Source organism: Sardina pilchardus, chromosome 19 (genome assembly GCF_963854185.1).
Source record: "Sardina pilchardus chromosome 19, fSarPil1.1, whole genome shotgun sequence".
Taxonomy (NCBI): Eukaryota; Metazoa; Chordata; class Actinopteri; order Clupeiformes; family Clupeidae; genus Sardina; species Sardina pilchardus.
In genome coordinates this window covers 8184476-8208475 of record NC_085012.1, presented here as the reverse complement: position 1 = coordinate 8208475, position 24000 = coordinate 8184476, and the positions used below count along the sequence as shown (strand labels likewise).

The window sequence follows — 24000 nt, the reverse complement described above, 5'->3', positions numbered from 1 at the left end:
ACAGTCACTGCTACATAGAAACCTCACTTAGGGGGATTGTGAAACACCCTCTATTCACTGCCTGTGTGCGGGAACAACACAAAGAACAGCTCAGGAGTTCACCCAGGCAGGCTCGCGCCCAACAGATCATCCCTCCCCTCACCTCTCACCCTGCCCTTAATGACCGAGATTCAGAGGAGTATTGATTTTACCTGACTGACGCGCTTAAAGCTGCAGTGTGCATGTTCTGGTGGTGGCGGCGATGGTGCCGTGTCAAAAACTGTGCTCGAAAGTGGGGTTTTTTTATTATTATTATTATTGGACCCTCTGAAACTGGGAAGCAGGTGATGATTGTGTGGGGCAGAAAGAGAAATGCGCAGAGCAATGTGTTTGTGAGATGTTTGATTAGGACTGGGCAGATAAGCAGGTCTTCCATATTGGATCTTTTAATAATCATGAGATCGCTTGTGAAATCACAGTGAGATTAGTTGCTTGTTGTATATCTGCCATACTAATCCAGCTGTTCTGCGTCCTGCGTACGTTATAGTAAGAGCAACCACAGATTCTGTTTAAAATGACTTGCGTATGGCATTTCAATATAGAGAAGGAAACTGTGTTTTTCCACACACATGGCAGTATGTTTTTCCACACACACTGTAGTATGTGTGTGTGTGTGTGTGTGTGTGTGTGTGTGTGTGTGTGTGTGTGTGTGTCAGTCATCAATCCACTGTCTTAAACCATCAAGAGAGGGTTACAAAACCTCAGACAGTGGTGTCAAAAGGCAGCCAGGATCAGTTTTAATCCAAAGGTGCTAAGGACGGCTTCACCCACTGACTTCCACGGCAGTCTTCCCATTGCGCCAACATTTATTTACTCTCTGACAGTGCGGAACATGGTGATGGTTTTCAGGTGGATGTCAAGTGAGACGTCCGCCTTATTCAGCAGTAGGGAGTCTCTGAATGCGGCTAGCCACGTTCATTACAGGCAGGTGAGACTGAGACGACTAGAGAGTGGTGGAGAAGTGGAAATGTAGAAGGGCAGGTGGTGAATTGAAAGGCGTTTTTCCGCTAGAAGTTGAATATGTCTCAACTTTGAGCTGCGGTTGCAGTCGCTTTTCAAAAGAAGCCGGCAACTTTTTTGAAGACGGCTAGAGAGCGATGGAAAAGTGGAAGTGGACAAGGGCAGGTGGTGAATTGACTGCTTATGACCGTACGACAACAGTATGATCCTCAATAATGGTAGACGCTCAAAAAGCTGGCAGCCATGGCTTTTGCTGAATGCTTGTTTGTTTTTTTCCACAAACTTCTCTGAATGTATTTCTAATGATCAGCATTAAACATAATTTACGATGTACCTAATGGCAGTGTCAACAGATTCTGGGCCACAGCTAAATTGTAAAACCCATCACCTCAACACCTCACCTCACCTGCATGTGTGCAACATGTGCAGGCATCAGACATGGGGTTGGTATCAGACACTGTGAATCATCCATCCTTCACATAAAATCATCATAAATCATCATAAAAGACTGGTATGAAGGCTAAACTTAATTTAGTACTTAGTTGTCTATTCTGACTGACAATTCCCTTTGGACATTAAACTAGAGTCAAAATTGAATATTTTAGTCATGGTCTGTCTAAGATCACAAACCATACCATTGAGTAATTAATTAGTAACTTAGCACACTAGTTCAAGCAGCTTTTTAGCATGTTTTTTTAAGATACTTGTCCTGAAAATGTCCAAGAAAATGTCCTGTATACTGTATACCTCCAGACATTCACCAACATCACATTACAATATTACAGAGAGGACAGTATTTTCATTCACCTCACTCGTTTGCACTACGGTTGCCAAACCACAGGTGATCTCACCTGAAACGAGCTGCCATGGATCCCCGGTAGCGAGCGGCCACGGGTTTGGCATGGGCCCGGCATGGAGAGAGAGTGGGGGGTCGTGGAGGTCACGCTGAGCAGGCTTTAATTAGAGGCCTCCCCTCCACCCTGACGTTGCAGTACTCCCTTGGATGCTGTAGGGGGCAGTTTCTCCTCTGTAGGCACCAGGCCACATCTATGGCGGGAACTTCAGCTGTGGCTGCTGTGGCAAGCCTAGAGCTGTGGCAGGCGTTTCTTTGTTAAAATGTCTTGTACTGCTCGACGATTGAAAAATAGGCAGTGAGAACAAATGTTTATACTCGCTTTAAAGTTGTAAAGTTAATGACTGGCGGGGAGAGGGTTTTTTTTGTCAGAGAATGTTACAGCTTGGTATCGATTTTTGTAATAACAATATCATGATCTCAATATGAAATGCGGTCAGCCCTTTGGCAAATGAGTTGTCAGCACAGGTTCCCAGGTTATTTTAGGCAGGGTAATTAATAATTTGCTCACTATACATAACAATGGTGTCTTCTAGCCTAGAGAACGGTACTCTTGAATTCACAGTCTTTTGTTCATCTTGTATGTTGTGTGTATTTAAAGTGTTACCCTTGCGTGGTTACATAACAAAGTCCATTAAAGGATGTACGTTCATGTTAAGATTGCTTTGGTAAGCTCAGCTATTTGAGGATCAGTTGTCCTCAGTATACAAACAAAAGTGCAGCATTAAGGTTTTCTTACAAGAACTTTATGATCATTTGCCACATTTAATATGGTGTAAACATCAGTCAACAAGGACAACCATTTCCCACCAAAATCTGTTCACAAAGTGCTTGAGTGGGACAGGCAACCATATGGAGCTAATGTGGCAGTGAATGAAGTGGTTCATATGGCTCAATCGGCCATCGAAGAGATCTTTGAAAGGTACAACTACTATGTGTTTGCAGGATTTTATTTCATACCAATGGGGTTCCCTTAGGAGTCTCTCTCAGACTCTTCCAAACACACACACACACACACACACACACACACACACACACACACACACACACACACACACACACACACACACACACACACACACACATCCTTCCAAGTTTAAGGTTTATTATATTTCATTAAAGTATCATGTCATATTAATGCTTTATTGTATTATTATTATCACATTACTCTTGACACCCCATGAATAGCTTTTTGAGAAAGGTATATTTATTTTTAATCATGGAATGGTTTAAGTTATAAAACAAAACGTAGGCAATGTTAACAAAGCTGTAGCCTCTATGTGCCCTATACAACCCTATAAGAACCATCACTCTATCAGGAATAGTAACGACAGAGGTGAGGCTTATTGATGGTGACCCCAGTACTCATCAAACGTTCATACAAAAAAAAACCCTGCGATTTTTAAGCTGTTTTAAGTGATTTCCTCGCGTTTCCCCGCCGACCAGGAATTGAAAGGTAATTATGCCCAAATCAAAACGTTTGTTCGCGTTTCTGCATGACTCCATGGCAACCTCGGGTCTCCTCTTGCGCAAACGTTCAGAACTTGCCATCAGCAATTACCCCCTGATCCAAATAAATGATTAGCCCTTTTGATGCAAAGTAGTTAAATGAAAAACATCTATAGACATCTATGCAACAATGAAATTAGAAGCAAATGTAACGACATCTGAAACTTGGTTTGAAATATTGAATTAGTCGCACAATGTGGCTCACAATGCCAGGGCACTCTGTTTAACGCGTGTATGTAGATAATGGCCATGTTAGTTATTAAAAGTTATTGCCAAGGGTTTGGAGGGGATGTAAAGAACAAAGGCTGCAGAACGAGGGGCATAGTTCTTTATGAGGCAGTAGCCATCACCTCCTGATCCGTGGGGATGTCAACATTTTATGACACAGCCTTGGTTTTGTCATCCGCCAAGTCTTAAAGGCCAATCATAATTGTATTTATTCCTTAAGATTTTTTTTCTTTCGGCTTTCATTTTCTTCCCTTTCATGATTCGCTTTGATTAATGGAAAGACTTGCGCATAGAGCATCACTCACTGCAGCAATTATCTCATCATAATTAGAGAAAAAAAAGTTTTACAACTTCTTAGATAACGATGTAGTTTATTCTGGATTTAATATGGATCATATGCATTGGTCACTGATAGATGCATGGTTATATGACCATGCATTTTTTTTATCCGCGGTAAAAGCTACCAGGTGGATTACGGGATATATAACATGGTATCATGTTGACTCCTTAATATAAGTGACTTCATGTGTTCACCGACTACTGCCTACTTTTCCCAACACTTCGTAAAAAAAGAATTAGGGGTAAAGGTGTAATTTGTGTGTACCCAGCCCCTCCCGCGGAACCCACCCTTCAGGTGAAAAAAATCTTTTAAGATTTTTGTGTGTCTTTTAAACATCAGAAGGGTTTGTCTGGTCGAGCCAATCACGTCCCTCCCTGCCATAGATCGCAGCTATAATACATAGGAGTACAAGCAGAGCCCTCGCACTAGCGGCAGTGGCTTCAACTACCCTAAGGTTCCGAGGCCAATTTTCTACCTTTCCCCGTATACGCTGTAACCACCCACCTCCGATGTGCTCCGTTATCAATTCGCAGTCTCTCTCATTTCCGCACCTGCCACGGTAGGGATCGGTCTGGGGCTTAAGCTGAACAAGAGGTGGAGGCAAGGACATTGCTTGGAAGCGGCGAAGCGAGAACGCAGGACGAGAGATCCGTTCAGGGTCCGGCGCAAGATTTCAAAAACGCAAGCAAGGACTCGACTGACATTCATTGGAAGAAATGCTGCTGTTAACGAGAGTCGTGCTGGTCGGTTTGCTCTGTTTGTCCTTGGTGTCGTCCGGGCTGGGTTGCGGTCCAGGAAGGGGCTACGGCAGGAGAAAACATCCGAAGAAGCTGACGCCTCTTGCTTACAAGCAGTTCATTCCCAACGTTGCGGAGAAGACCCTAGGGGCCAGCGGCAGATATGAGGGGAAGATCACACGGAACTCTGAGCGATTTAAAGAACTGACTCCCAATTACAATCCCGACATTATCTTTAAGGATGAGGAGAACACCGGCGCAGACAGGCTCATGACACAGGTAGGGTGAAAGCCTTTCCCCCTTCTTCCTACTTCTCTTCCACCTAGACGCTGTTCAGTCTACGTCTCTGATGCTGATAGTAGCAGAAGAACCACGGGCCACTACATCATCCCGCCCGGCAGCTCTTAAAGTCTATAAAGTCAGAGCTTTTGAAACTTCAATGCGTCAAAGGTCTTTTTTATTCCCTCCGGGCACGGTTTTTCTGTAGTCAAGACAGGGCTTTTCCTAATGAAAGCGTGCGCTCGAAATGCCATCAAGCCCAGGCAAACCGGCGGGCTCCTAGTTTTCTCTCACTGTGACAAGCTCTTTAAAATGTTAATGTATCCCTCTGCTCATATAGATATAGGCAGTGTATCCGTATTGAGTTGTTGGACGCACATTATCTCTAAATTATGCAGTGTTGGGTGAAATATACATAGGCTACCGGCACTATGCATTTTCTAACATGTAATCTGAAATCTACAGTTAGTGCATAGCCAAGTGTAGAAAGGATAGCTCTGTTGACAGAGCATTGTCAATCACATGACATCTAAATATAGACGAATTAAAACATGAAGTCGTTCAGTCGGACATCTGCACGGATTTTTGCAGCTGGCAGTGGCTGTTTATCAGTGCATGAAAACATTGACATTTCTTTGAAAATGTTCCGAATACCACAGCTCCTCATTCACAGGGCGGGACAGTGCCAATTAGTGCGATGATAAAAAAAAAAAAAAAAAGAAATAATTAAATAGAAGAGAAAGCGCACCGACGCGCCTTCGCTGCTCCTTGCACTGCGTTTTGCTGCTGCGAGAAGATGTGGAGAGTAATATTACGCATTCGGCGCAAGCAAAACACATAGATAGTGTTTGGTTTGTCACGGAGATTAGTTTGTGGACCATGAGCAGGCGTCTTGTGTGGATACAGAACCGCAGGATCTGCTCGCATTGCGGTGCCCATGGTAAATATCCAAGGGGTCAAAATTGTATAGCCCGGATGTGTCGCATCCAACGAGCTAGCCGCCGGACTACATCCTTGAGTGTGTTTTATCAAGATAGTAAAAATCGGGATGTGTTTTTTTTTCTATCAAGCTATCAAGATGAATCTAGACCGTGTTAAGTTGGGCATTGCAACCCAAGACAGAACTCCGTCTTTAACGGATAATGAACGGCAGTGAAGCAAGAACGGCGCGCGCGGCAGTTTCCCCTGGACCGTGCGCCATGGGCACGAGCTCCGATTAAATATTCACTCCTGCGTGCGTGCGGTCAGTCTCTGTTCGAAACGCTTGTTCTGCTTTATTGGGCGACATATTAATTCTGGACATGTTCAAGAACTGGAGGTATCCAAGAGACGAAGACAAATCTTGATTTTCGGGCCAGTGATCAGTAGATCTAATATGCAATGTTCACTATAGCGCTTATCCATCACCAGTAGATGCATGTGGTCCAAGCAGTTAGGTGCGGAAAATATTACATGTTTTTCTTTTCTGTGCTCAGTGTACTTCTTAATGGTATCGGGGACTTAATATTTTCTAGACATGAACATTGTTGATTAACTAATTTATTGAAAATGTCTGGACGCTATCCACGTGCCAGCGGCGACATATTGCGTGGCATGTTTGGCACAGCAGAAGATGTGCACCAGCAGTATCAGTGGTCTTTTTAAATTCACATTTCGCATAGAACAACGAATGTAAATCATTGCCAACTCTGTTTTTGCCACCTTGTTGCATAAAATGGAAATGCCAGTGCAACTCTATAGCAGCCCTCCTTCTTGGGAACCGGCTCCCCCACATGGGATGCTGCTCTCACAGCATTATTAAGAAGCATTTGAACTTCTGACCCTTTGCTGTTGAAAGCAAAAGCCATGGGTGAATCCATTACGGGCACACTAAACGGCTCGACACAGAGAGCTACAGAATGTATCGATCTAGGTGATTGTCTGACATGTAATCTATCGGAATGCAAGGAAGGCACCTGCGACAGTAAGGGCGAGACAAGTTTACACTTAGTTCAAGTGGAATTGTACAGGAGGGGGTTCTTTGCAGGTGTGTGTGTGTGTGTGTGTGTGTGTGTATGCTGGACGGGATTTGACACTCATTTGTCGGCTTTGAAAAAGCACTGTCTGTCTACAGAGTTGATATAACTCCTCCCTGCAAAAAATCCAGCGGTCCCTTTGAGTCAAACACTGGTGATTTTAAGGAGCCGTTAAGATGATTAATTTCGTGTCTGGTTCAGTTTCCTTAGGTGTAAATCAAGCGTTGTTAAAAATGCTTGTGGGTGTGCAGTCGTGATAGCCTACCCTGAGGGCACACCAAGTAATCTACCAGCAGCAATCCTCCAACACACCCCTTAGGCTACATGCGTCTAGGAAAGTGAACCAAGCAACGTGTAAACTGCATGTCCCAAGTCACTGCGTTGTTCATTTGATAATAATGATACATAATATATATATGAAAAAATAAAAATAATCGCGACTGCTACCAGTGGCTGATGCGGCGGGAGAAGGCACCACTGGGATATTTGCACTGACAGGTACCCGATAAGTATTTCCTCTAAACCCAAATTATTCTGGGAGGAGATTAAGAAACGTCTGCAAGCGTCGAGGCCTGTTGAACAAAACTCGGTCTCCGAGTACAAAGCGACAGCGGAAGGATTCCCGCTGCGCTTCACGGTGACTGAGCAGAATTGGGCTTGATTTGCGGCACACGACCCAATGAATTAATAAAGACTTTAGGCTTCACGGCTCTTGACTCCCGGCAATCCCGCTCAGAGTGTGCAGGGGAAAGGTTTTTGGCATGTCCCCCTGATTTTTGCCTCCTGCCAGTGCTACAAGTGCCTCATAGAGAACTGTGCCCCCAATATATCAGTATTACGGATGCTTTACTATTTAGTTGGACTAAACCACTAGAAGGAAACAGAGTGGAATATATAGGAGACTGATCCTTGTGCTTACTAGAGGGTTTGATCCATGAAACCCATGTGTGCTCGTGCGATCATGCTAAATGACTTATTACAGGTATTTGTATTGCTTAACAACGTTTGTGGGAATATTTAAAATCGTTTTTCAAGAAAGGGCTAAAAGACCCCCAGTTAAGCAATCATGTCACGACCCAAGAACAAACTTGAGCCACGAGAATAATGAAACTTCCCCTCTCCGTGGGAACGCTGAAAGGTCTCTTTGTGACGTTTTATTTGACATATTAGTTAAGACTGAGGAAGAGTCGTCTTGGAGAAGGCCAAGCATCTGATGTCAGGATCCCATGAATGGTTGTCTGGTCCGCCATTCAAATCACCCACCATATTATTTATTTTATAGCTATGTGTGGCTTTTCCTTTGTTTTTTTTTTCAGTGTTTCAATATGAATAATTTATCCTAAGAAAATACACATAACACGAACAGCTATTAAACATCATCTCTCAGTACAGGCACAGAATTATGAAAGTAAGGCTCATTCCATCAGAATGGAGACAAACAGGCCTTGGCATGGTCACACCTCTCCTGGACTGGATCTATATGTTTTAGGCCAGTGAAGCGAACGCAATGCCTTATCAATATTTCATTGGCAGCGATCTTAGATGTGCCATCCGACGCTGCTCCCGAGGCAGAATATTCTAGCGGGTAGAGAGTCAAAGAGGCCAATTCCTTCGAAATAGAGACTTGAAATGTTTCTTAGGCAAAAGCTTTTGCTTCGGATAAGGGAAAATGACAATTGACCCTCGGCTCTGTTTGTCTATTAAATTTTGACTGGAATGCCGAGGTCCTTGCTGGTTTGTTGCAAATATCTAAAATGTTAAGCACTTTAGCGAGTCATTTGTCAAAGTAAAGCTTTCAAGAGCCGATAAACCTATTCGAGGGTAGAAAAAGGGAAATGTTTCACCGCCACGTGACATGCACGAAGTCCCCGTGGTGCAAAGTATTTGTCTAAAACCTGAGCAGCGCATGCCATTCTGGCTTTTCAGAATAAACAAACCCCCTGTTTAAGTACACTAGCGTCAAGAATCCAGCATCTCCAGCAGTTACATGCACAGCACGAACCAGGCAATACATGGGAAATAATATTGGTATATTTTATACCCTGGACCATACCAGCGTCAGACCTATAGCCTATGCATATGATGTATGTTTTATTGAAGCGTTAACACATAACTGACACCTGGTTGGTTGTTCTTTTTTTCTCCTTGGCCTTCTGCAGAGATGTAAGGACAAGCTCAACTCGTTGGCTATCTCGGTGATGAACCAGTGGCCTGGCGTCAAACTACGCGTCACCGAGGGATGGGACGAGGACGGTCACCACTTCGAAGAATCGCTGCATTATGAAGGCCGCGCCGTGGACATAACAACCTCTGACCGGGACAAGAGCAAATATGGCACCCTGTCTCGGCTAGCCGTGGAGGCTGGCTTCGATTGGGTCTATTATGAGTCCAAGGCCCACATCCACTGCTCAGTGAAAGCAGGTGAGAGTGCGGTCAGTCAAAACCCCACCCAGATTTTTGTGAAGACCCCCCCCCCCCCCCCAACACACACACACACACACACACACACACACACAATTTGCAATTTGCAGTCATATGCACAGCTATGGATTTGGATTCAGTTTAAATGCATCTTGTGCGCAATGCCAACGCAGGGTGGTTTACTCTTCTCAAAATAACTGTTTAGAAGTGACACCGAGATACAGAGATCCGAGCTACTGGTTGGGGATATGTGTTTCCCCCTAATGCCCCCTCAATCTGACAAGTATACATGCACAGGGGGAATAAACCTCCCTCTGATTAGCTAACCGCTCAGCCGCTTGTACAGTACTCTTAATTAAGGCAATGGAATGCATTCATTGGGCAGGTGTTCAGCAAGGCGTAACAGAGACCCCCCTACCTCAAATACAGTAGTTTACTCATTTGAATGTCTCGAGTCTGCTCAAGGCACATTTCCTATAAATCTATATCTATATTATATATCATATATCTATATTTGTGGACTTTGCAGATATAAGACCTTTTAAATCCTGTCTTTCAGTGCAGTGATGGCATAGGCTGCTTTTATTAGTGTTTATTTTAGTAATCTAATCTATTATCACCATGCACTTCTGCCGATGATACAATTTCAGCCAGTAAATTATAGCTAAATCCTCAACAGATACACACATTTTGACGACTTCAGTCATTGTTTGGTTAATGGTTAATAGATATCATTAGTGTTTATATAATCAACATTAATCTGTGTATTATGTCCAGTAAGCTTTCATGTGGACAGCCTGTACCAGTGATGGTAGCCTGTTCTGTTTATTTTACCTGCCATACTGAGTAGCCTATAATACGATCTTATATCGCCACACTCTGTTTCTATGAAGGAACCACGTCTGTCTGCACCAATTATAAACATCTAATGCAAGTGGTAGGCAATCCTATAGCATACATGCAAACAATTACGGCACAACTAATGGAACTGCAAAAATTAAATTAATTTACGTCAAATTGAATTAGACACAAATACTGAATTAAATAGTAAGAATTATTCAAAATTATTTTCCAATTGAAAATATAGGAGAATTGACGTGGTGTTCCAAACTGCGCAATGTTATTCTGTGCATGCAAAATGTGACGGATACCAGGAAATCATTATTATCACATCTCTTTCTAACTGCTTTTGCTAAGTATTTTCCATAGGGCTCATGCATAGTCTTTCACTTGTTCAAAAAAGATTCGATTCTCTGGCTCAGTGCCAACAATAACCGCTGCTTAAGATGCTCTGAGAGACGCGATCAAAATTGATGTCCTCCCCGGGTGCACAGCCCGTGTTTGAAGTTTTGATGGCAAATCTGCTATTTAAAATTCAAAACACAGGGGATTGAGATAGTATTGAAGTCTGTGTCATTCTGGGTCATGTGACTTTACAAAAAGGATTTGGACGAAGCAAGGCTGGACTTGCTCGGCCAAATCTGTTTCTCAATTGTCACCACCTTATAGCATGGCCCGGAATCTCATGAGCAGATTAAACGCAGGAACATTCCGAGCTATACAGCTCCATTCTCCGGCCTGTTTGCTGAGCGTGTGATCCAAGAGATCGGAATGTGAAGAGTTTCTCCAAGTCCAGAATTATTGTCACCAAGATTGACAACAGAGCGAGAGAAGCGGTAGAAAGGGGGACATTGATGTTAGGCTAGCACAAGCATTTAGGGCCTCTGGCCTCATTTAAATTCAAATCTACATCTTGAGAGGCTTGGAAAAGTGTCTCGACAGGGTAAACACTGTTTGCCGTTCACGGGGTTCCTCTTTTCGAGATGCGTGTGAATTGTCACACAGAAGTTTCTGCACCTGAGCAAATATGAGCACAGGAGCTGGGAAGGCCTAAGTGTCCTTTTCCAAGAGTGGTTCTGTACACAAATTGCATTAGAATGACAATGTTATTCTTTATTGGTTTTAATTAGTGCAGAGCAGGCTTTTGTTACACCCGATGTGCGTCCCAGCACAGAGCTGAAGCTCACAATGTCGAGGATGAGACTGACCCTGTGGAGAAACGCACCGCCTGTGTTATTAAAGCCTGAACTGCCCTAATTAAAAAATCAATACAGAACTCGTATTGTCATTCAAATGTAGCTTGTATAGGGTGGCCTGCGCTCTCCAACAGGGACATGTTCTCTTTCGTCCTCGTTCACTCTTTCTTGGCTGGGATGGTGATTGTCTTTCCCATCTGTATGTACACACCTGAACCTTAAAATGTGCCTAGACAAGAGCCTTTATATGTATATTGACGTTTTTATATTTCATACCAACAGAAAACTCAGTGGCAGCAAAATCTGGAGGATGCTTCCCGGGCTCGGCTTATGCAACCCTGCAACACGGGGTAAGGAAAGAGGTGAGAGATCTGAGACCTGGGGACCAAGTGTTGTCAGCAGACAGCGCTGGAAATCTCGTCTACAGCCCTTTCATCATGTTCATGGATCAAGACTCGACGACACGTCGAGTGTTTTATGTGATTGAGACAACAGCGCCCAAGCGCAAGATCATCCTCACCGCGGCCCATCTCCTGTTTGTGGTCAGCAACTCCACGGATGACCTCAGCACCATGACGACCACGTTCGCCAGCAAGGTCAAGCCCGGACAAAGGGTCATCGTTGTCGATGATAAACACGCGCAATTGAAGCCTGTAATTGTGGCTCGGATTTACACGGAAGAGCACGAAGGTTCCTTCGCGCCAGTGACAGCGCAAGGAACGATAGTTGTCGACCAGGTACTGGCCTCATGTTATGCAGTTATCGAGAATCACAACCTGGCACATTGGGCCCTAATGCCGCTAAGGTTGGGCCATCATCTATCCACGTTGTTACTCCCCAAAGACCATACCAACTCTAACGCCACTGGGCAAGAGGAGGGAATTCACTGGTACTCCAAGCTTCTATATCAAATGGGAACGTGGCTCTTGGACAGTCACGCGCTCCATCCTTTGGGGATGTCATTATCGAGTTGAAAACCTCAAACGGATATAACAAAGAAAAAATAAGACCAATGTAGGAGAAAAAAAAGACTATGTAGAATTTAAAACAGAAAGAGACAAGAAAGAGTCAAAGGCCCCTTACGGAGTTGGGATATTTATTTCATTGACTTTTACATGTGTCATTTTCAAAGAATAAATGGAGCCTTAAAAGTTTTCTTTGAATAATTTATTCTCATGTGAACTCTCGCTGGTGTCACACAAATGGATTCTTATGCAGTGTGACCAGCTATTGTGCAGAATCTATTTTTGTATATCTCAAGTAAGACGCAGAGAAAAAGAACATGTAAAAAAGAAAGAAAGAGACAAGACGTCTTGACAGGTTGTGATGTTCTGTGCATATGTGCAACTGACTGTTATATTTTGGGGGACAACGCAAACTTCGTTGGGGTCCATAAATTATATTTTTATACACAGAATTGTAAATTAGATTTTGACAGATCGTTACAGAATCACGTTTCGTTATTTGAAATAGTGTAAGATACGAGAATATATTTTAATTTAAATAGTTGCAAAAGTCTTGGCAATCTTGTGCTGTTTTTTTTTCTTTTGTGTTCATCAAGACTTCTGTTATTTTGTAAGATTTTGGTTCAGTTGTTAGAGTTGGGCAGATCTTTCGTCTCGTATCTGCTGTATACTCTTTCCCTCGGTCTCATTGTGTCTTCTATTTCAGAAATGCACATTCTGATATCTCAGTAACCATATAGCCTCGTAGTACAAAGCAAAATGTTTCGTTGAATAAATTAATAAGTAACTCATGTAAATTTACTAAAATGTATTTTTTCTTTTCATATTTTGTAATAGGGAAATAGTTTTATAGAAATAAAATGCGACAAGATGCACAGTTTGGATAGCTTATGATAGCGTGACCGTATCAGTTTACTTTCATGAGGGCAATGTGTCAAGCAATGTCTAGAGTTTATTATTTATATGTTTACTATAAAAAGAGATAAAGAAAATGTTCAAAGTTGCAGCTGTTATTATTTTTTATTTGCAAGGGGCATGAAGAGAGCACCACTGATATCAGATTGACAGGTCAAACTATCGAAAACTTGCACTCAAAAGTCATGACACCATTCAATTTTCCTGGAAAGTTGTTAGGCCTACTACAGCCTATATTCTGCACTTAACATATCATACCAGTCATTTGTATTCTGTCGATGTCTGCTGCCATTTCCCTTAAATAATGCATATAATCGTTTTAAAATTATTTAAAAAGTCAAATGTAGTTTGTTTAATTTGGGTTGTCGTTTTTACTGCATGTAAATCTCCATAAACGTGTTGTGCATCCTCATGTGCCTGATTGTATGACAGAGAGCCAAATTGTGGGGGAAAACATCAGGCTCTATTGATTTCAGTGGCCCTATAAGACATTAAGTTGAAGATGACGCCAGTCAGGGATAAATTCGACCAACCTTTGAACTGTCTGGTGCCTGCTTGTGAAAAGTAGTGGCTCGATGTTAGATTTTAAAGAGGTTAGCCTTTCGCAAACAACTTCTGAAAAACTTGCAGACAGATTAAACAAAAGTATGTTTGTTAGCACTAAATCTCCTTGCAGCTTCTGTGAACACGCAAACATTTCCATTAACAGGAAGCGTAGATAAAACAAGGAAGATCAGGCCTGTTTACTCAGTCCGCTGTGGAATACACTTCATTTAAATCCTTGTTAATTCAAAGACAAGTGACAGCTATCACGAGGCTGTTTGTGTGCGCATATATTGCTTCTCACTGTAAATCCAGAGAGTGCCTCAATTAAGGCCTGTGCTTTCCTATGCATTGATGTTTTAGACCTGTTATTGGCTTGCTGCGTCAAAATTCGTGGATAGCCTACAAGTTGCCTCGAACTTGCGCGCTTATTGAGAGTCTGACTGCAACCACGGTGTGTAAGCGACATCTTGTGGCTTTGAGCAGTAAAACAATCCATTATTCCAAACCACAAACCGAACAGGTGGGTCTCCCTCACCAACCACACATTGAGATTAATCCCACTGAAACTTTACAAGGGCTTTTACATTGAGATTAATACCACTGAACCGTATATGGTTGCAGCACTTGGCGATTAAAAGTTTTGCCAATTGCTTATCACAGGTTTATAGATTTCGAGCGGGTACTAGTGGTCTGCATTGCCTACAGTTTATGAGGCTGCTACTAGTAGATCAATTCATGTTTACATAGGCCTATTTTAAGGCAAATTCACTCTTGTTACCTGTACAGAAACCTGGGCCTGAAATACGTTTGACTGAGAGACATGTTTTTAAAGTGAAGGGGTGCGACGAGTTAGAACTGAGGGAAATTAAATTAGTTCTATTTAGTATCAACGCACTTAAGCCAGCTGCAGACCACCTTGTTCTCCAGAAGAAAAAAAACTGAAAAAATATATCGTTACGTTACAGCGAGCCGTTGTTGTGTAGGCTAGAATTCCTTTATCATGAAAATATTTTCACTTCTCTGGAGCGACACAACTGCAGGCCACATTCGTTGCCGAAATGGTAACCCTATTAACATAAACTGGTTGCTGAGATTTTACGCTTGGCAAATTTGATATACAAACTAAAGACATTTATCCTCCAAATACCTCAAAACTAAAAAATACGCATATGCAGCAGCACGTGTAGACCAAAACGCCTGAAACATTATTACTTTCAAATCACTTTCTCAACGTGGACGTCTGGACGAATTGAAGTGGAGCTGTAGCCTACAATGTCGGCCTTAATTGTTTATTTTTATATTAACAAGAAGACACCCTTATTCGACAAAAGCTTAAAACTCTTTGAGAGGTACAAAATGATTACATTTCAATGATGTGTATTTGAGCTGCCCGAAACAAAAGATGTTTGCGCAAATCTGCTCACTACCCTGTGGTCTGCAGCCTCCTCAGAACATTCAGAAAGACAAGCGCAAGCCCCAGCTTTTAAAAAGCCCACTGTTTCAACAAGAAGATAAATTCTTCTCACGTCGCCTACATTGTGTATGCTGAAGGGATTGTTGATACTGAGAGGTGGAAACTTGCCCCAGACGGAGTGGCGAGTCTCAGTCTGCACGATGACCTCGGCTCGACTGTCGGGCGAGAGCATTCCTCAGAGCAGGTAAACACTAGCCGCTAATCCCCACCAGGGCCGTGCGTCTCTCTGCTCGGCCGCCCTCTAAAGGAGGCTTCAGCGAGCGTTGACATCCGCAAACACCAGCAGACGGCCTCCTCGGAAAACATCCAGATGCTTGGTTTTTCCATAAGGTGGCATGCAGAATGCTCACTGAAAACTTTAATCATAATTTCAGAAAAGGTGTACTATGGTGGCTCCACGCTACTCAGGCCAATCGTGTCACATTGTAGCCTTGTTACAGGTAAGTAGCAATAAGCTCGTACGTTTTTATATCCGTGTGTGCTCCAGTCCACATTATCATAGTTTGTTAAGTAAAATGGCCTAGCCTGTAAATGTGGTTATGATATCACATTCCTTCCTCCCATTCATTCATGATTCATTCATATTCTATCAAATAAGTTTAGGCTTACAACAAATTCTGTGAAACATGTTTATTTCTTTTCACGGATCATTAAGACAAAAACCCAAATGGGATCAAGAGATTCTCAGACATCAAATTTGATTTTGGTCAGAGTAACATACATTGAACATGAAATATTCAGAACAAAAGGTACTTTTCCACACTGTTGCAGTTTCGACAGTTTGCTTTGTATGTTGACAGATGAGCATCACAAGTCAAAAAAACAAAACAGGTCCATGTGAGATTACACAATTTGAGTAAGTAGTTAGTCTGAAATTCTTCAGCACAGTCAATTCTATACTCAGTAATAACTTCAGACTTTCTTGTATTTGTCAAACACCGACAAGTGCATGTCTGGCAACACTGTCAGACCAGTATACAAAAGGTGGACTTTTGTTTTTTTTTGTTTTTCAGGGGTAAGTCTTTCATTGTGTGTGAACCACGATGTCTCAAAGCTGTCTCAAAGCTGTGTGCCTCTCTGGCTCAGGCTAAGAAACAAAGGAAATCCAGGAAGCTGGCCTTGCCTGCTCAATAACAGAAGGGTTAGGTTTATTCACCAGCAGCAAACAGCAGCAATGCAACACAATGCATTGACAAGAACCAGAAGGGACAGAGGACAGAGAAAGAGAGGGATAGAGAGAAAGAGAGGGATAGAGAGAGAGGGATAGAGAGAGAAGAGAGGACAGCATAAAGAGATGAGCATAAAGTGAGGGTTTAGATGTAGGGGATATTGAGAGGCAAGATAAAAATCATTAAGCACGTTTTAAAAGTAGTAAACCCATTAGTTAACACACGTCCCGTCCAAACTCGAGCCAGGAACCTGCAAACAGAACAAACTTGCTTGTTGTTAGTGAGAAAGGGTTCCATCCGGTCCCGTTTCCTGGAACAAAAATCGGAGGTTGTTAAAGACTGCCATCATCCATGCTTTGACACCTGGATATGTAAAAAAAAAATAAAATACAGATGACACAGAAACTTTAAAAGGTGAACTGAGTTTAAAAAAAATCTGGTTCAAGTGTCAAAAAACAGCTCAACCTCCTCAACATTATGTGCAAAAGGGACCTCTGAACCAGACTTTCTTGAACCTTGCAAAACTAACCATTGCACCCAAAATAGAAAAAAATAATGCACATAATGCACCCCTACGATTGGTCTCTACTAGACATTAAGGGAAGGTCCTGTAAGATCCTCCCCAAAGTATACTTAAAAAATACCTTTACAAAAAGATACTGTAAAGTCCAATATGGACCTGGGTTTAAAACATAAGACAAAATCTCATGAATTGTATAGGCTACTCATGATCAGCATGGCTGCTACTTCTTCAAATCCACAGGATTTGCAATTAAGTGCTTCAAGCACGTGCAAAAACAAACAGGGCATTTGTGCTCCATCCAAATGTGAAAACATCACTTAACCTTCATGTATAAAAAATGCACTAACTTATAAAGCATCGTAAGAAAACTAGAAAAAAAAAGAAACAAAACCAAAAAACAATAAATAACATAAATGACAAACATGGAAAATAAAAAAATATTTTTAGGGAATATTGTCAGGTCCACGATTTTGCAGTATTAACCACAAACATTCCAAACTTCCATATTTCTTCCACTGTGTAACAGCAACATTACCCCCGACTGACTTGATTCAGAGAATAAGACTCAAAAAGATACTTAGTTTTTTCTTTAAAAAAAAAAAAAACCCGTAAACAACCGTAAACGTTACTGTAGATAATATACCTACAGATATAGCACTTTCTTGCTCATTACACTTTGACTGGCATGTCGTTTTCAGAAGGGGTGTGTGCGCCCATTTTACTTTTTTGTACTCTTGTGCTCAGTAGAGCCAACAGAAATGTACAAGTTCAACACACACAGCACAATACAGTTCATGGTTAAAAGTATAAGAGCACTTTTCATTGAAGTTTTTGGTTAATATTTCTGTAAAAAAAATGTGCAACAGAGCTTCAAATGCTTGATACAAGCTACTTAGCAAAATAATACCTTATACAACGAACACAATGCACCCTCATGTCCTCTTTCTACAATCAATTCGTTTTCAAAATAAACGTATATTGAAAAGCAAGTCATAGGTCTACACATACAACCACAGACATGCAAACACACACACACACACATACACACAAACACTCACAAACGCACAGACACACAGACATACACTCACACACATCAAGCGAGGAAAAGGGTAAGACACTTCTGAAAAACATCAAAATAAAATGCAATAAAAGTGGATCAACTCAGTAGTATCACCATAGGCACCATCATCACCGTCATGGCAACCAACAAGGACATCACGCAGAGAATAGTAAAATAGTGGTTCAATGGCTTCACGTACCCATAATCATATGGTATATACATGACCATGTTTTATTTTTTTTACATTAAAAATGCTTTCAATGAAGCTTGAACTCATGAAGAAACCAAGGCCTCAATGTCCTAGATACAAACAAAACACATCTAAAATGTCGAAGCTACTGACATTAATCTTTATGTATACGTGGAGAATGGGTGGTTGGATGTGTTTGCGGCACACAAATTGAAGTCTTTAGGTCCTACTATGTACACGTGCGCAAAAAGAAAAAATCCGGGAACCACCATGGTAAACATAATACTAGTAAAAATGAATCAAAACAAAAACAGGGTTACCTTACTCGTGTACTGTTCAATATGTACATGATCTCCGACACGCAAATAATGGTTGCTCCCACTGTTTAGAAAACGACATGCTCCTCACAGTCAAACAGAGATTGTGTGTCTGGGGTGCTATGTTCCAGAACGTGTTGTGTCCTCCTTACAATATTCACATATTTATCATGGCCTCTGCCGACATCATCAAACTAACCGAAGGCTGGGGATGCGTAAACTGGGGAAAGGGTGATTCTCTTTAGATTATTTACTATATAGTACTTTACAAGTTATTACAATTTTAACATCTCCGTCTATGTGAATGAATCTCAAAATGTGCTGTTGTCAGGGATTTTGTTTATGATCAACTGAACTGAGTGTCAAGTGCCAGCTGAGAAAAACTATCGTACGTTTCATGTCGTGAATATCAATGCAAAGAATGATGTTGTGAATATCAATGTAAAGAATGATGAAGTCGACAAGGGAAACTGCGAATGGAAAAGAGATAGAGCCGCTGTGTAGAGCTGTACACGTGAAGGGGTTGTATACATACACCTCCTATACAGATGTGAATAAACCTGAAACTTACAACGCTATGACAAGGAGGAAAGTCCGACATTATATATTAACCAAACACACAAAAAAAAGTAGAATGTGCATCACTGATTTACACAATGCCAAAAGAAACACCATAATCTCAAAGCCAATCCAGTGATTATTGGATCACTATTGTAACACCTATTAGCCCTGCCATATTTCCCCCAATGCACACAGCCAGTGCACAGCCACAGGCATGTTATCCTCCATACAGAAGCAACAGAATACAAACTCAACACCGCAAAGCCCAGCCTAACCCAGCGACCACTGCCATCCAAAAACTTACAACTAGCCATCAACCTTGCATTCCCACTCCTGAAACCGCTAACCAAAATCTAAGACATCAAAATCATAAACAAGCTTAAAGAGGATGTTCAGAAAAATACATTCACCACGTGGAAAACTCAAAACTGGATTAAGGAGCCTTCCTCCCTTTGGAGATCTCCTCTCTCAAATTAGCGTTTTACACTGTCTAACGGTACAATGTCCTTTGGGGCGATTTCAGTATGACATTCCCTTCAGCCTGTGCATAAAACAATAACTGAAGAGTACTAAAACATGTAAAAACAAAACCAAAGTGTGTCATTAAAATGCTTTGATGTGCCTGTGTTTTGTGTCACTGATCTAGTATCTCGTTATGAGAAGGCCATTCATGAAAAGGCAAATGATCTCAGCCTCTCAGTCAACGATTATAAATTGCCCCTAAAATAGACCCAAGTAACTGTTACACGACAATCGACTGTGGTATCATCGGCGATAGATAACAATCCCAGTATATGCCAAAAGCCAGTCTGTGGACTAAAAGTCCAGATCGTATTTTAGTGTTTACATACTGAAATATCAAGCAGTTCTTATTCAGCGAAAGAGGGTTGTTAAATAAAGTGGTCTGAGAAGACTACATACTGAATCATGTTCTCCAGTAGGTAGTGCTGTTAGTCCAGTAAAAACATCTATATTGTGGCCTCACGCAGGCATCCTCTGGGGTGGGCAGTTTACAAAAGATTAGTGGTCAGACACCACCCCCTACAGGTGATAAATAGCACTACCGTAGAGGACGAACAACTCAAGGCTGAGTGTAAGAATGTACTAGCGGCAAAGACTTCTATTTCATGGGACATTTGAGAGTTTGAGACAACAACTACAATCTAACTTTTGTTTTTTTCTTTTACTGAGAATGACTATGATAGGAGCGGGGCGCAACCATTACCAGGTGTCGACTGTTTGGTGTTGTTGGTGTATGTGTCGGTTGGTGTTGGTGTTGTATCTGTGACTAAACTCTGAATCCTCAAGTCTCTTTCTTGCCAATGGCATCGAAAACAACTGGTGCCAACGTAACAAAAACCAGGCTAGAAACCCAACTCCACACTCCTCCGCACGAGGGCATTCACTGTATCAAACACATCCGAGACGGAACACAGTTTGTTCTTTCGGCTCTTGTTCTCTCAAGTGGCCTCTTGAATGTGGTCAGTCAGAATTGTCGCTCCGTTGTCGCTGGGTGACGGCATGTTATCCTCCGTATCAGAGAGGTGCGTTTGTCTGAGGTGGGGAGTCACCCCCCCCCCCCCCCCCCTCCTTCACAGCAGAGCCCGACATGCCAGCGTTAGTTAGCACCCTTCAGCACCCTCCGGGGCACTCTCCTCTTCCCTCGACCCGACACCCTCCATCCAAATTCACCCCCCACGTCTCCACTCATCTCCTTTCGTCGCCTCGCGTCTCGTCTCGTCTCGTCTTTGGGTGAGCCGCTGCTCTCATCTCAGCCGTCGATGATGGACACGTCAATATGAGACAGATCGATCATGTGCCTGTGGTGATTTTCGAGGAGTTCGGAGTGAGACATGGGTTTTCTGTGTCACAACAACACAGAGAAAGGAGGCTGACAACCTATTGTTAACGCTTGCCCCCATGTGTCCGAATGACAGGGAAATAATAATAATAATGAATAATAATATATAATAATAATAATTTTATTCATTATATATTTATTCATCATAGAGGTCTGACAATTAACACCCACAAGATAAAAAAATGACAGAAATGCTTGTTTTTTTCTGTTATGTATTTCTACGTTAACAATGAGGGATGTGGGTAGCAGTATGCCATGTGCAACTGTCATGCAACTAAAATGGTTAATTAATATAATTTGAATCTTACAGGAGATCATGGTTTCAATTTCGCAAAATTTTGGCCTTCATTGATACCCGTTTTTCAATCCATGTGTAAGTGCAAAATAGGTTTAGGCCAAATCTCTTCTCTCCTTTTCACTTAACCCTTTCCCCTAAATTAAGTAAGATAAGTTTTACTTGAAATTACAAATAGCGACTCTTCAGAAATGTGTTATAATATTCTACGGTAATTTCATATTCCTTTGCATCTACATTGAACTAAGATATTCCAAGAATAATCCTAATCCTAAAGATATTTCCACCCTGCACAAAACAGGGGTAGAATAAATGGTCAGGGAGAGAAATGGGATTGGGCCTTAGGATATACAGTATCTCCCGAGAGTGAGTGAAGGAGACGACGTAGAATATCTCTATTTGACACCAACGGCTAGAGAGAGTGGTGTGTGTGTGTGTGTGTGTGTGGATGCTCACTGGTGTCAGTGGGGTCAGCTCACCTGTGGAAACTGTGCTGGAAGCTCTGGGCATGCTGTGGGTTCATGAACTTGGCAACGGCCTTCCGCTGCTGGGGCACCATCTCGAACATCTGTGGAATGCACGCACAGTATAAAATTTGGTTACTGGTTAGGGCTTCGAGCATTTAACCGGAGGGTTGCCGGTTCGATCCCCGACCAGTCCACGGCTGAAGTGCCCTTGAGCAAGGCACCTAACCCCTCACTGCTCCCCGAGCGCCGCTGGTTGGGCAGGCAGCTCACTGCTCTGGGTTAGTGTGTGATTCACCTCACTGTGTGTTCACTGTGTGCTGTGTGTTCACTAATTCGGGTAAATTGGGTTAAATGCAGCGAACGAATTTCCTTCACGGGATCAAAAAAGTATATATACTTATATAAATTTTACTCATTCCAGATATAAAATGTGACGTAAAACAGTAAGTGCAGTTTCCCAAATACCTTATAGCCAAGCATGACATTGACCATATTCACTGAACCCGACAGTATGCTCCGACAGGACAACGTAAATCAGCCGTTTTTTTAGAAAAAACCTGCGCTTCTACCTTTACCTAGAGCCTGTAATTTGTGTTGCAAAATTCCACCGCTTCTGGTACATTAAACGCAGGGCTGTATGACCATTGGCAGATCTGACTGTAAATCACAGTTTCATGCACGGTCTCTAACAAGCACAAACTCGTAGAGGGGCACGTATGCTCGGCATCGGCATTGCTTCAGTGTGTTACTTCTGAGGCAATTTTTTGACCGATCCAGGGAGACGTGAGCCGACTGATCAGTCCGACTGTTTTTTCTGCTGACGGCTGGCCGCCACACGGTTGATGTGTCCAGGACTTTAAAGTACAGTTTCCCAAATTTCTTGTAGCCATGCATGACAAGGAGCCACAACAACATGACAACTCGAATTAGCAGCTCCACACACCTGGATGGGTCCGATGGACTGCAGCAGGTTCCTGAGCTGCTTCTCCGTGGTGGACGTGGACAGGCCCTCGATGGAGACGGTGGTGCGCTCCTCCTGAACGCGCCCGCTCTGTCTGGTGGCCATCATGCGACCACCACGAGCCCCACGAGCCCTGCCTCTACCTGGCATCACCACCTGGGGGGAGAGAGAGAGAGAGAGAGAGAGAGAGAGAGAGAGAGAGAGAGAGAGAGAGAGAGAGAGAGAGAATGAAAGAAAGAAAGAATGAAAGAAACAAAGGAAGGAAGAGAGAAAGAAAGGAAGAAAGAAAGAATCAAAGAAAGAAAGAAAGAAAGATATTGAAAGAAGTGTGAAAGAAGGAAACACGTGTATTGCGCAATACTGGTACGTATATATACAGTTCGCATCTTCCTCTGTACTCTTCCCTCTGAAATAGAGAGGTGGGCCAATTCATCCCTGCACATGTTCTCACGAGAGACGCCACAAGACAGGCAAGCTTCTCTTCCCTTCAAACATCTCCTGTCGTTATCGTCACTACTACCGTGTCGCATCCCATCATCCATCGGCGTCTACGAGCGCGGTGAGCTCTGAAGGGTGCCGCACGTACACCAGAACAGAACGGCTCGGCGTGTGTGGGTAGAATGGATGGCTGTGGTGTGGTGTGTGTGTGTGTGTGTGTGTGTGTGTGCAGTGGCGTCCCTGAGCAGAGAGGAACACGGCCCAGACAGGCACTGGAGCCAGACGGAACATCAGCCATCAGCCGGCAGCCCGCTCCTCTGATGCTGTCAGACAGCTGGGGGAAGTGAACGCGCACGAGTATGCACTGTACGCCTGTGTGTGGTGTGTGTGTGTGTGCGTATCTATGAGCATGTGTGTGTGTGTGTGAGCATGAGTGAGTGTGTGTGTTTGTGTGTGTGTGTGTGTGCATGTGTGTGTGTGTGTGTATGAGCATGAGTGTGTGTGTGTGGTGTGGAAGGGTGTGTGAGCGAGCAGGGATCTATACCCCAGAGAGGCAGACAGCCATGTTGAAGGTGGATGTATGTGACACTTGTTCCACACCTCCTTGGAGACGTTGCCGTGGTGACAGGCACATCGAGAAGGTTGGAGGGGTGGGTGAGGGGGGGTGCGTGTTGTCCCCACAATAGCGACCCCCACCCCTCCCCGAAGTACCACAGCAGCTGCCGTACTGTCCAACATTATTAGTCAGGCTGCTCTCTCTCTCTCTGTGTGTGTGTGTGTGTGTGTGTGTGTGTGTGTGTGTGTGTTCTCCACAGAGGTTGGACCCTGGGGACATACAGGG

The 24000-nt window shown here is 42.9% G+C and overlaps 2 protein-coding genes across 6 annotated transcripts in view; one reads left to right on the top strand and one right to left on the bottom strand.

Annotated features, from left to right (window-relative positions):
• shha (sonic hedgehog signaling molecule a) overlaps positions 1 to 13753 on the top strand; it is a 56029-nt gene extending 42276 nt beyond the window's left edge. For 2 of the 3 annotated variants that reach the window (XM_062521632.1, XM_062521631.1), the window contains exons 3-4: positions 9120 to 9381; positions 11700 to 13753. In XM_062521632.1, the coding sequence (XP_062377616.1) occupies positions 9120 to 9381; positions 11700 to 12391 (954 nt within the window). In that variant the 3' untranslated portion in view covers positions 12392 to 13753. Of the gene's footprint in view, positions 1 to 4362; positions 4946 to 9119; positions 9382 to 11699 lie in introns of those variants that run through there. The other variant, XM_062521630.1, reaches the window with a different exon arrangement.
• A 2179-nt stretch (positions 13754 to 15932) lies between these two features.
• The window catches only part of rbm33a (RNA binding motif protein 33a), a 38541-nt gene continuing 30473 nt past the window's right edge, over positions 15933 to 24000 (bottom strand). For 2 of the 3 annotated variants that reach the window (XM_062521257.1, XM_062521258.1), the window contains exons 17-19: positions 22704 to 22877; positions 21773 to 21861; positions 15933 to 20999 (exon numbers count right to left, since the gene is read on the bottom strand). In XM_062521257.1, coding sequence (XP_062377241.1) covers positions 20909 to 20999; positions 21773 to 21861; positions 22704 to 22877 — 354 coding nt within the window. In that variant the 3' untranslated portion in view covers positions 15933 to 20908. The remainder of the gene's footprint in view (positions 21000 to 21772; positions 21862 to 22703; positions 22878 to 24000) is intronic. The other variant, XM_062521260.1, reaches the window with a different exon arrangement.